The sequence below is a fragment of the Boleophthalmus pectinirostris genome, unplaced genomic scaffold, assembly GCF_026225935.1.
Source record: "Boleophthalmus pectinirostris isolate CB_2022bp ecotype Guang Dong unplaced genomic scaffold, ASM2622593v1 HiC_scaffold_14, whole genome shotgun sequence".
Taxonomy (NCBI): Eukaryota; Metazoa; Chordata; class Actinopteri; order Gobiiformes; family Gobiidae; genus Boleophthalmus; species Boleophthalmus pectinirostris.
The window spans coordinates 13,976,745-13,988,339 of record NW_026571047.1 but is presented as its reverse complement, the minus strand read 5'-3'; the positions used below and the strand labels follow the sequence as shown (position 1 = coordinate 13,988,339).

General features: G+C 40.8%; 4 protein-coding genes across 4 annotated transcripts in view; all 4 read right to left on the bottom strand.

Annotated features, from left to right (window-relative positions):
* The window catches only part of LOC110171001 (IgGFc-binding protein-like), a 14,234-nt gene extending 12,804 nt beyond the window's left edge, over positions 1-1,430 (bottom strand). The window contains exons 1-3 of the mRNA XM_055150548.1: positions 1,309-1,430; positions 772-1,172; positions 131-701 (exon numbers count right to left, since the gene is read on the bottom strand). Of these exons, the coding sequence (XP_055006523.1) occupies positions 131-701; positions 772-1,172; positions 1,309-1,402 (1,066 nt within the window). The 5' untranslated portion in view covers positions 1,403-1,430. The remainder of the gene's footprint in view (positions 1-130; positions 702-771; positions 1,173-1,308) is intronic.
* A 57-nt stretch (positions 1,431-1,487) lies between these two features.
* LOC129407917 (alpha-tectorin-like) lies at positions 1,488-2,315 on the bottom strand. Its single transcript, XM_055150547.1, has 3 exons — positions 1,748-2,315; positions 1,549-1,665; positions 1,488-1,498 (listed from the first exon to the last, which is right to left on the bottom strand). The coding sequence occupies exons 1-3, from the start codon at positions 2,313-2,315 to the stop codon at positions 1,488-1,490; spliced, it is 696 nt and encodes a 231-aa protein (XP_055006522.1).
* A 20-nt stretch (positions 2,316-2,335) lies between these two features.
* On the bottom strand, positions 2,336-4,276 carry LOC129407916 (alpha-tectorin-like). Its single transcript, XM_055150543.1, has 4 exons — positions 4,004-4,276; positions 3,363-3,933; positions 3,072-3,283; positions 2,336-2,638 (listed from the first exon to the last, which is right to left on the bottom strand). The coding sequence occupies exons 1-4, from the start codon at positions 4,274-4,276 to the stop codon at positions 2,336-2,338; spliced, it is 1,359 nt and encodes a 452-aa protein (XP_055006518.1).
* Positions 4,277-4,475: 199 nt separating this feature from the next.
* Positions 4,476-11,563, bottom strand: LOC129407915 (alpha-tectorin-like). Its single transcript, XM_055150542.1, is given in 14 exon segments — positions 4,476-4,481; positions 4,687-4,898; positions 4,978-5,548; positions 5,620-6,020; positions 6,157-6,268; positions 6,270-6,514; positions 6,594-7,164; positions 7,235-7,629; positions 7,900-8,068; positions 8,505-8,600; positions 8,673-8,951; positions 9,023-9,138; positions 9,670-9,693; positions 11,518-11,563. Coding segments are annotated over 14 exon segments (3,243 nt in total).
* Between the last annotated feature and the right edge of the window lie 32 nt (positions 11,564-11,595).

The window sequence follows — 11,595 nt, the reverse complement described above, 5'->3', positions numbered from 1 at the left end:
GACATCCTGTGCTCTGAGGCTCAAAGTGGCTGTTTTCTGGACATATGATTTCTACAACAAAAAGATGAAATCAACTGGATAATCCCTGTTTATTATTTAAGACAATTAAAACAGGTAGAGGTTGATATACCACAGAAGCCGGGGCTTCTCCATGTTTGTAGTTGTACACCTTTTTCTTGACACTGACTGGCGTAGACATTTAGGGCTAGACAGAGAATGTCTTGTTGCCCTCCCTCCGAACACAGATCATACACACAATTGTACACAAAAGACTCTGGTGAAAGCACCTCATGACAAGCTGCAAAAGGTCCAGATCTGTCTCGAAGGATGCCACAGTTGTCAGGATTATTGAATAAAGCCCTCTCATCTTCAGAACAATGACTACAGTCTTGACCTTCACAGGGCATGCATTCAGACTCATCAGCATTTGGCACCAACCAGCTATGACTAAGGTCAAGAGGGCTCACAATATCTCCTTCTGGTGGTTGAATGTCATCATCTGGGTCATTGTTAAAGTTCCCACAAAGGCCACATGTTGCTCCCTGGTAACTGGATGGAACTTTGATGTTCACAAGATGATGAGCATCATAGGAGACCTCCAAACCAAAGTCAGTACTGACACCAATTGAAAAACCTGATGTATAAACATGAACCGCGCCATTGGTTAAGGAGAAGGGGGTCGTTGCAAATATACCATTGACCTGTAAAACAACAGCATTAATATATAAGAACCTGATTCTGTTGCGTACTCTTGAAATTATAACTGCAAACCTTGGCTTCACCACGATGTCCTTTGACAAGCTCAATGGTTTCATTATACACAAAGACTTTGACCAGTCGTGTCCAAGTGGCAGAGCTGCCCCGATGCTCATTGGAGCCTTCTACTCTGTAGCTGGGCAGATCTGAATCACACTGCTGGGACAGGACATACGTGCAGGGGCCCTGGAAGTCGTACCGCTTCCCGTCAAACGTTGTGTAATGAGGATCACCACTGATGATGCAAGTAGCCTTCTGGATGGACTGGCAGGTAAAGTGAAAATCATTAAGAGAGCCACAGACTTGGGAAATATCACAGGATTCGTTGTGACATGACAAGCCAGATGTGGTGCAGGTGCACTTTACTGTACAGGCACTGTCAGTCCAGACGGACACACCCAGCTGGATGGGCACACCTGTAAAATATGTATATTACTCCCTTGATTAATTGTGTTGCAGCTTAGAGTCAATGATACAGTTCTTATCTCAGTTCTAAACACAAACAAACAACATTTACAGATTTGTTATAAAAATGAAAATAGAGAGGGTCACCTGAGATGGAGCATGTGTGAGGGTAGCAAACTCTTTCTCCATCAAACACCTTGCACTCTTCATGTGATCCACAAACATGTGAATGGCAAGTCATGTTACCGGAAATGCAATTACAGATTCTGCTGCAGTCTTGACCAAGTATTACGGTTTGTCCAGAATGGTAGTAGAGTCCCTCAAAGTTACAGCCACACTCATGGAGAGGCACGCAGTCTGCACCGCTCAAAACATAGCCTTCATTACAAGCGCAGCTCTCAAGGGGAGCGAGTGCACAGTCATTATGAGACTCAGGGTTGACACAAGTAGCTGGACATCCTGTGCTCTGAGGCTCAAAGTGGCTGTTTTCTGGACATATGATTTCTACAACAACAAAAAGATGAAATCAACTGGATAATCCCTGTTTATTATTTAAGACAATTAAAACAGGTAGAGGTTGATATACCACAGAAGCCGGGGCTTCTCCATGTTTGTAGTTGTACACCTTTTTCTTGACACTGACTGGCGTAGACATTTAGGGCTAGACAGAGAATGTCTTGTTGCCCTCCCTCCGAACACAGATCATACACACAATTGTACACAAAAGACTCTGGTGAAAGCACCTCATGACAAGCTGCAAAAGGTCCAGATCTGTCTCGAAGGATGCCACAGTTGTCAGGATTATTGAATAAAGCCCTCTCATCTTCAGAACAATGACTACAGTCTTGACCTTCACAGGGCATGCATTCAGACTCATCAGCATTTGGCACCAACCAGCTATGACTAAGGTCAAGAGGGCTCACAATATCTCCTTCTGGTGGTTGAATGTCATCATCTGGGTCATTGTTAAAGTTCCCACAAAGGCCACATGTTGCTCCCTGGTAACTGGATGGAACTTTGATGTTCACAAGATGATGAGCATCATAGGAGACCTCCAAACCAAAGTCAGTACTGACACCAATTGAAAAACCTGATGTATAAACATGAACCGCGCCATTGGTTAAGGAGAAGGGGGTCGTTGCAAAATATACCATTGACCTGTAAAACAACAGCATTAATATATAAGAACCTGATTCTGTTGCGTACTCTTGAAATTATAACTGCAAACCTTGGCTTCACCACGATGTCCTTTGACAAGCTCAATGGTTTCATTATACACAAAGACTTTGACCAGTCGTGTCCAAGTGGCAGAGCTGCCCCGATGCTCATTGGAGCCTTCTACTCTGTAGCTGGGCAGATCTGAATCACACTGCTGGGACAGGACATACGTGCAGGGGCCCTGGAAGTCGTACCGCTTCCCGTCAAACGTTGTGTAATGAGGATCACCACTGATGATGCAGGTAGCCTTCTGGATGGACTGGCAGGTAAAGTGAAAATCATTAAGAGAGCCACAGACTTGGGAAATATCACAGGATTCGTTGTGACATGACAAGCCAGATGTGGTGCAGGTGCACTTTACTGTACAGGCACTGTCAGTCCAGACGGACACACCCAGCTGGATGGGCACACCTGTAAAATATGTATATTACTCCCTTGATTAATTGTGTTGCAGCTTAGAGTCAATGATACAGTTCTTATCTCAGTTCTAAACACAAACAAACAACATTTACAGATTTGTTATAAAAATGAAAATAGAGAGGGTCACCTGAGATGGAGCATGTGTGAGGGTAGCAAACTCTTTCTCCATCAAACACCTTGCACTCTTCATGTGATCCACAAACATGTGAATGGCAAGTCATGTTACCGGAAATGCAGTTACAGATTCTGCTGCAGTCTTGACCAAGTATTACGGTTTGTCCAGAATGGTAGTAGAGTCCCTCAAAGTTACAGCCACACTCATGGAGAGGCACGCAGTCTGCACCGCTCAAAACATAGCCTTCATTACAAGCGCAGCTCTCAAGGGGAGCGAGTGCACAGTCATTATGAGACTCAGGGTTGACACAAGTAGCTGGACATCCTGTGCTCTGAGGCTCAAAGTGGCTGTTTTCTGGACATATGATTTCTACAACAAAAAGATGAAATCAACTGGATAATCCCTGTTTATTATTTAAGACAATTAAAACAGGTAGAGGTTGATATACCACAGAAGCCGGGGCTTCTCCATGTTTGTAGTTGTACACCTTTTTCTTGACACTGACTGGCGTAGACATTTAGGGCTAGACAGAGAATGTCTTGTTGCCCTCCCTCCGAACACAGATCATACACACAATTGTACACAAAAGACTCTGGTGAAAGCACCTCATGACAAGCTGCAAAAGGTCCAGATCTGTCTCGAAGGATGCCACAGTTGTCAGGATTATTGAATAAAGCCCTCTCATCTTCAGAACAATGACTACAGTCTTGACCTTCACAGGGCATGCATTCAGACTCATCAGCATTTGGCACCAACCAGCTATGACTAAGGTCAAGAGGGCTCACAATATCTCCTTCTGGTGGTTGAATGTCATCATCTGGGTCATTGTTAAAGTTCCCACAAAGGCCACATGTTGCTCCCTGGTAACTGGATGGAACTTTGATGTTCACAAGATGATGAGCATCATAGGAGACCTCCAAACCAAAGTCAGTACTGACACCAATTGAAAAACCTGATGTATAAACATGAACCGCGCCATTGGTTAAGGAGAAGGGGGTCGTTGCAAATATACCATTGACCTGTAAAACAACAGCATTAATATATAAGAACCTGATTCTGTTGCGTACTCTTGAAATTATAACTGCAAACCTTGGCTTCACCACGATGTCCTTTGACAAGCTCAATGGTTTCATTATACACAAAGACTTTGACCAGTCGTGTCCAAGTGGCAGAGCTGCCCCGATGCTCATTGGAGCCTTCTACTCTGTAGCTGGGCAGATCTGAATCACACTGCTGGGACAGGACATACGTGCAGGGGCCCTGGAAGTCGTACCGCTTCCCGTCAAACGTTGTGTAATGAGGATCACCACTGATGATGCAAGGTAGCCTTCTGGATGGACTGGCAGGTAAAGTGAAAATCATTAAGAGAGCCACAGACTTGGGAAATATCACAGGATTCGTTGTGACATGACAAGCCAGATGTGGTGCAGGTGCACTTTACTGTACAGGCACTGTCAGTCCAGACGGACACACCCAGCTGGATGGGCACACCTGTAAAATATGTATATTACTCCCTTGATTAATTGTGTTGCAGCTTAGAGTCAATGATACAGTTCTTATCTCAGTTCTAAACACAAACAAACAACATTTACAGATTTGTTATAAAAATGAAAATAGAGAGGGTCACCTGAGATGGAGCATGTGTGAGGGTAGCAAACTCTTTCTCCATCAAACACCTTGCACTCTTCATGTGATCCACAAACATGTGAATGGCAAGTCATGTTACCGGAAATGCAGTTACAGATTCTGCTGCAGTCTTGACCAAGTATTACGGTTTGTCCAGAATGGTAGTAGAGTCCCTCAAAGTTACAGCCACACTCATGGAGAGGCACGCAGTCTGCACCGCTCAAAACATAGCCTTCATTACAAGCGCAGCTCTCAAGGGGAGCGAGTGCACAGTCATTATGAGACTCAGGGTTGACACAAGTAGCTGGACATCCTGTGCTCTGAGGCTCAAAGTGGCTGTTTTCTGGACATATGATTTCTACAACAAAAAGATGAAATCAACTGGATAATCCCTGTTTATTATTTAAGACAATTAAAACAGGTAGAGGTTGATATACCACAGAAGCCGGGGCTTCTCCATGTTTGTAGTTGTACACCTTTTTCTTGACACTGACTGGCGTAGACATTTAGGGCTAGACAGAGAATGTCTTGTTGCCCTCCCTCCGAACACAGATCATACACACAATTGTACACAAAAGACTCTGGTGAAAGCACCTCATGACAAGCTGCAAAAGGTCCAGATCTGTCTCGAAGGATGCCACAGTTGTCAGGATTATTGAATAAAGCCCTCTCATCTTCAGAACAATGACTACAGTCTTGACCTTCACAGGGCATGCATTCAGACTCATCAGCATTTGGCACCAACCAGCTATGACTAAGGTCAAGAGGGCTCACAATATCTCCTTCTGGTGGTTGAATGTCATCATCTGGGTCATTGTTAAAGTTCCCACAAAGGCCACATGTTGCTCCCTGGTAACTGGATGGAACTTTGATGTTCACAAGATGATGAGCATCATAGGAGACCTCCAAACCAAAGTCAGTACTGACACCAATTGAAAAACCTGATGTATAAACATGAACCGCGCCATTGGTTAAGGAGAAGGGGGTCGTTGCAAATATACCATTGACCTGTAAAACAACAGCATTAATATATAAAGAACCTGATTCTGTTGCGTACTCTTGAAATTATAACTGCAAACCTTGGCTTCACCACGATGTCCTTTGACAAGCTCAATGGTTTCATTATACACAAAGACTTTGACCAGTCGTGTCCAAGTGGCAGAGCTGCCCCGATGCTCATTGGAGCCTTCTACTCTGTAGCTGGGCAGATCTGAATCACACTGCTGGGACAGGACATACGTGCAGGGGCCCTGGAAGTCGTACCGCTTCCCGTCAAACGTTGTGTAATGAGGATCACCACTGATGATGCAAGTAGCCTTCTGGATGGACTGGCAGGTAAAGTGAAAATCATTAAGAGAGCCACAGACTTGGGAAATATCACAGGATTCGTTGTGACATGACAAGCCAGATGTGGTGCAGGTGCACTTTACTGTACAGGCACTGTCAGTCCAGACGGACACACCCAGCTGGATGGGCACACCTGGAAAATATGTATATTACTCCCTTGATTAATTGTGTTGCAGCTTAGAGTCAATGATACAGTTCTTATCTCAGTTCTAAACACAAACAAACAACATTTACAGATTTGTTATAAAAATGAAAATAGAGAGGGTCACCTGAGATGGAGCATGTGTGAGGGTAGCAAACTCTTTCTCCATCAAACACCTTGCACTCTTCATGTGATCCACAAACATGTGAATGGCAAGTCATGTTACCGGAAATGCAAGTTACAGATTCTGCTGCAGTCTTGACCAAGTATTACGGTTTGTCCAGAATGGTAGTAGAGTCCCTCAAAGTTACAGCCACACTCATGGAGAGGCACGCAGTCTGCACCGCTCAAAACATAGCCTTCATTACAAGCGCAGCTCTCAAGGGGAGCGAGTGCACAGTCATTATGAGACTCAGGGTTGACACAAGTAGCTGGACATCCTGTGCTCTGAGGCTCAAAGTGGCTGTTTTCTGGACATATGATTTCTACAACAAAAAGATGAAATCAACTGGATAATCCCTGTTTATTATTTAAGACAATTAAAACAGGTAGAGGTTGATATACCACAGAAGCCGGGGCTTCTCCATGTTTGTAGTTGTACACCTTTTTCTTGACACTGACTGGCGTAGACATTTAGGGCTAGACAGAGAATGTCTTGTTGCCCTCCCTCCGAACACAGATCATACACACAATTGTACACAAAAGACTCTGGTGAAAGCACCTCATGACAAGCTGCAAAAGGTCCAGATCTGTCTCGAAGGATGCCACAGTTGTCAGGATTATTGAATAAAGCCCTCTCATCTTCAGAACAATGACTACAGTCTTGACCTTCACAGGGCATGCATTCAGACTCATCAGCATTTGGCACCAACCAGCTATGACTAAGGTCAAGAGGGCTCACAATATCTCCTTCTGGTGGTTGAATGTCATCATCTGGGTCATTGTTAAAGTTCCCACAAAGGCCACATGTTGCTCCCTGGTAACTGGATGGAACTTTGATGTTCACAAGATGATGAGCATCATAGGAGACCTCCAAACCAAAGTCAGTACTGACACCAATTGAAAAACCTGATGTATAAACATGAACCGCACCATTGGTTAAGGAGAAGGGGGTCGTTGCAAATATACCATTGACCTGTAAAACAACAGCATTAATATATAAGAACCTGATTCTGTTGCGTACTCTTGAAATTATAACTGCAAACCTTGGCTTCACCACGATGTCCTTTGACAAGCTCAATGGTTTCATTATACACAAAGACTTTGACCAGTCGTGTCCAAGTGGCAGAGCTGCCCCGATGCTCATTGGAGCCTTCTACTCTGTAGCTGGGCAGATCTGAATCACACTGCTGGGACAGGACATACGTGCAGGGGCCCTGGAAGTCGTACCGCTTCCCGTCAAACGTTGTGTAATGAGGATCACCACTGATGATGCAGGTAGCCTTCTGGATCGACCCGCACATAAATCTGTATTCATCTAAACGATTACATGTTTCGGAAAAGGCACAGGATTCGTTGTGACATGAGAAGTTAAATTTGTCATATGTGCATTTTACTGTACAGGTACTGTCGATCCAATACACTCCCGGCACATTGTCAGCTGAACAAGAGAAATAGGAAACCATAAGCACAGCAGCAATAGGTTAACATGTTAATCAGCACTTTTTTTAACTATCCATATGAATCATAGGCTGAATGTGCATTTTGAATCATACTAAATAGTTAAAAGCGATCTTTATACCATTATACTATCTTTTATTGGGTACTTTTTAACTCTGCCCTTGTTTGAAACAGAAATGTACATAAAATTTCTCAACAGGGCTGTATATTAACTCTTTAATCTAGAGCAGTAGACCAAAGAATAACAGACCTACAGGTAACTCACGGCCATTTGATGCTTGATCTATTTGAAAGGCCCAACGTCCTGGGACATTGATATTGCTGCTCCGACAAAAGGTGGAATCTGACCCACTTGCATTAGGAGAAAATGATCCAGGAATTGAGAAATAGTCAGTGGAGTTCTTTGTGTCATAACCTGCCTGGTAAAACACAACATACAGGATTTTTATTTAATTTAGTATCTCTACAGTATTTTAATATCAAATTTTATAGGTTAAAGGGTATATATAATGTAAAGTTAACTTATAACATATTCCCTCATTGAGCTTACACAAAGTTCTGATTTGATTGATTAATTGATTCATGCATTTTTGAGGAATTTGAGGCCTGAGTATTCAGGAAATTCTCATTTTCACCTACCCACTACTCTTGCCCTATTTGCTGTGTTTAGTTGCACTTATTTGAGAAAATAAAGGTTTAAAAGTAAAAAATAGTGCTGCTTGTTCCAGTAGGCTTGTTGCCCCACTTCTGTTAGTAATTTTAAGTAATTGTATATCAGTATTGTTTTGTACAAAATGTAAAATGATTCAACACTAAGTATCAGAAAAAAAGATGATATGTCGTCTTTAACCTTACCTGCACATTATGATTTGTTGGGTATATTGTTTCATAGTTCATTAGCAGAAAAGACAGTTTTCCATTACTGATTATTACAACTTGTATAGTTGAACCCTAAGGGGGAAAACAAATGTCAGATTCACATCTGTTAAACATAACTATGGAGAAAAAGAAAACAGTACCTACATCTCCTACATTAGGATAGTAGGCCACTCCTTGCCAAGTTGCAACAAAAACCCAGCTAGCTTCAAAATTGTATTTTGGGAAGTATTGATTAATGTCACTAGTAGCTTGTTTAAGGACAGGGCCCGAGATGTATTGGTTGTATATGACTTTCCCAATTTTTCTGTTGTCCAGATCTGTCCAGAAAGGAGCTATGATGTCTTTGGGTCCATACATTGGAAACTTCAGTGGAATATACCTCCCCCATGGTCTTTCAAAAGTCAAATGTCCATTTTGGTTGACCTGCAATCAATAAAAATTTAAGTTGAGCTATTATAAATGCAAGTTCAAATTTAACAGTGATTGTTTCATACATAGAGCTGACAATACTCTCGTCCAAAATAGATAAAACATTGTTGTAGGTGTATTAAAGGAGAACTTCCATCATCAGATGCAGGGGAAAAAAGGCCATTAATTGGATAGAGAGGTGCTAAAAAGGCAAAACAAACAAACAATAATTATTTTTGGGTGATTTAATTAGCAACACAATATGTAAAAACTAACGGCAATAATAAGATCATTATTCAGTTATGTGAAAACTATAATGATTGTTGCACTTTTTTTTCAACCAGTTTTCAATTTTGAATGTTAAAGAATAAAGACAATTCAAATTCAATCACTTGTGTATGAATATTAGAAGACTGGGATGGCCACGATGAAAAAAAAGTCAGTCTATTTTAAAAAATGTTTTCATATTAATCATCAAAATTTTCTGCATTTTTTAAAACATATTAAAACTTAAAAATGGATTTAAGATTTAAGCTATTCCCAATTACTGCCATCCATAACTAAAACATGTCTTCCTTCAAAGTGTGATCTCTGCTCCAAGGTACATGCTTTTTCTTGCAGAAGATTCACTGCAGATCTCCTAATTAGAATGATCTTAAAATAACTGTTTACAGAATTTTATTGAACAGCTATTTTAGATGGATTTTGAAATTGAACTAATAGTTTGACTTACCTTTCCTCTGAGCAGTAGCTATGCCTGCAAATTTTTAATGAAAACATTTTTAGCATGTCGCATCAAAGATTGTTTAATAGACTCATGTAATCTGTTGCATACATCAGTACTCACCTAACAATCCCAAAAATAGGGTAGACCATACAGTCCACATTTGCATTTTTGCAGGCAATGCGCCACTAGAATAGGGTAGCACTGCACTAGAATAAATAACATCCACACTGTCAGTAGCAGTTATGTTAAATATATTCACGTGGTAAGTGTTCTTCTTAGTAATGCGTTTGAGGTGAGTCCTTTTATATGACATAAATTCCCACACTTGTTGATATTTGAAACCTTTGTCATCTTTGTAGTGATGAATAAGCAGTTATCGACCATTTCATCTACCAAAGGGACTGATTGTGTATTGTAGCCACTTTTCATGACAACAAAAGATCTTGTATCAATGAGGCCACCGAGTAAGTAATATTGCCTCTACAGTATACAAAAAGGAGGATTTGGTTGCTGTTATTTTCACCATATCAAGCATGATTGATACTACTTTAGTTGATTTGGAGGTAGACCATAACTTGGGATGTGTTACATAAAATTTTTCCTTTTAAAAGCTGCCTTCGAGCATCAGACTCAATTGCAGGTCTATGTTACACAATGACCCGAGAAATCTATGTCATTTCACAAAGAAGGTTCAGTTTAACAGGGCCTGTTTTTGTGGTACAGTGGCTCTGAAACTAAGCTGGTGCAGATCTTCATGTCTCTTACCCTTAGTTTAACCAGAGTTCCAATTGGTCTGTCACAGATGTACCAGGTGCATTAGGGGACAATCGATTGTTTCCTGCTTTCTTGTTTCTTGTGAACATCATTGTGATTGTTGCAGTTTTGTACTATATAAAAATAGGCATCATGTTACCTTTTATTTTTATTTATTTATTTTTAAATGCTATTCTCACCAAAAACAGTGTCTTAAAAATATTAAATTTGTTTCAGTTTAGTTTGAAGTGAGTTTGAATCTTCCCTTACTCATCATCACTCCCCCTTCAGCATGCCATCACACCACAGTCAGCATGGATTCTGCTAATGAAACTACTGTACATTGCATCAGGTTTGTGAAGCTGTAGTGTATTGTTTTATATCCTGCTCTAATGTATTTATGATAAATTGCAGTGGAGGAGCATGAGCTTATTAACTGTATTTATATGTGCACAAGAAGTGTTTGTTATGCAATCTGTGATTTGTCATTATATAGTTTATTATTTTTGATTAAATGTGTTTATTTTGTAAAAACCACACACTTCACACTCTGGTTGCTACTGTTTGTTTGCTTGTGAATAATTCCATTCATCTCCATTGAGCAACCCTAAAATTATGCAGTGACTCATCATTTGAGTTCTTACTCAAGGGTCTCACCACGGTGATTCAACATATCCACACCACCACAATAGCTATAAATACAGTATTTTAGGTAACATATAGAACCACTTCAGGCATGATTTTAATTAAGATACAAAATCTGATTTAGCATAATATCCTCTCTTAAATATGATTTTATAAATGTATTAAACTAAATCCTTGTGTTTTTATCTCTGAGTTGTCTGTCTCAGGCAAGATCAACTCCGGGTGTAATCTTTGCTAAACTTAAACATTGTGTGCATTTACATTTTACGTTTACGTGTGTGTGTTTGCATGTGTGTGTGTTTACATGTGTGTGTTTATGTATGTGTGTGTGTTTACGTGTGTTTTTACATAAGTTTTACATTTTACATTAATAAATTGATGTGTATACAGTAGTAATTGTTGTATTATGAAGACCAAGCAGAATTTGCCTGGAAAAATCCAGACTCATCGCTGTACCGGTGGCTGTGTAACAAATACAGAAAGGATTCTTCTGGATTTCCATGCGAAAGCAGAATGGGTTTTCAATTCTTCAAT

Coding starts and splice junctions, on each gene's coding strand:
- LOC129407917 (XM_055150547.1), bottom strand. CDS start 2,315: ATGGTATATTTTGCAACGACCCCCTTCTCCTTAACCAATGGCGCGGTT. Junction 1,666..1,747: donor GAGAAGCCCCGGCTTCTGTG/GTATATCAACCT, acceptor TTGTTGTTGTAG/AAATCATATGTCCAGAAAAC.
- LOC129407916 (XM_055150543.1), bottom strand. CDS start 4,276: ATGATTTTCACTTTACCTGCCAGTCCATCCAGAAGGCTACCTTGCATC. Junction 3,284..3,362: donor GAGAAGCCCCGGCTTCTGTG/GTATATCAACCT, acceptor TTTTTGTTGTAG/AAATCATATGTCCAGAAAAC. Junction 2,639..3,071: donor ACTACCATTCTGGACAAACC/GTAATACTTGGT, acceptor TTTACCTGCCAG/TCCATCCAGAAGGCTACCTG.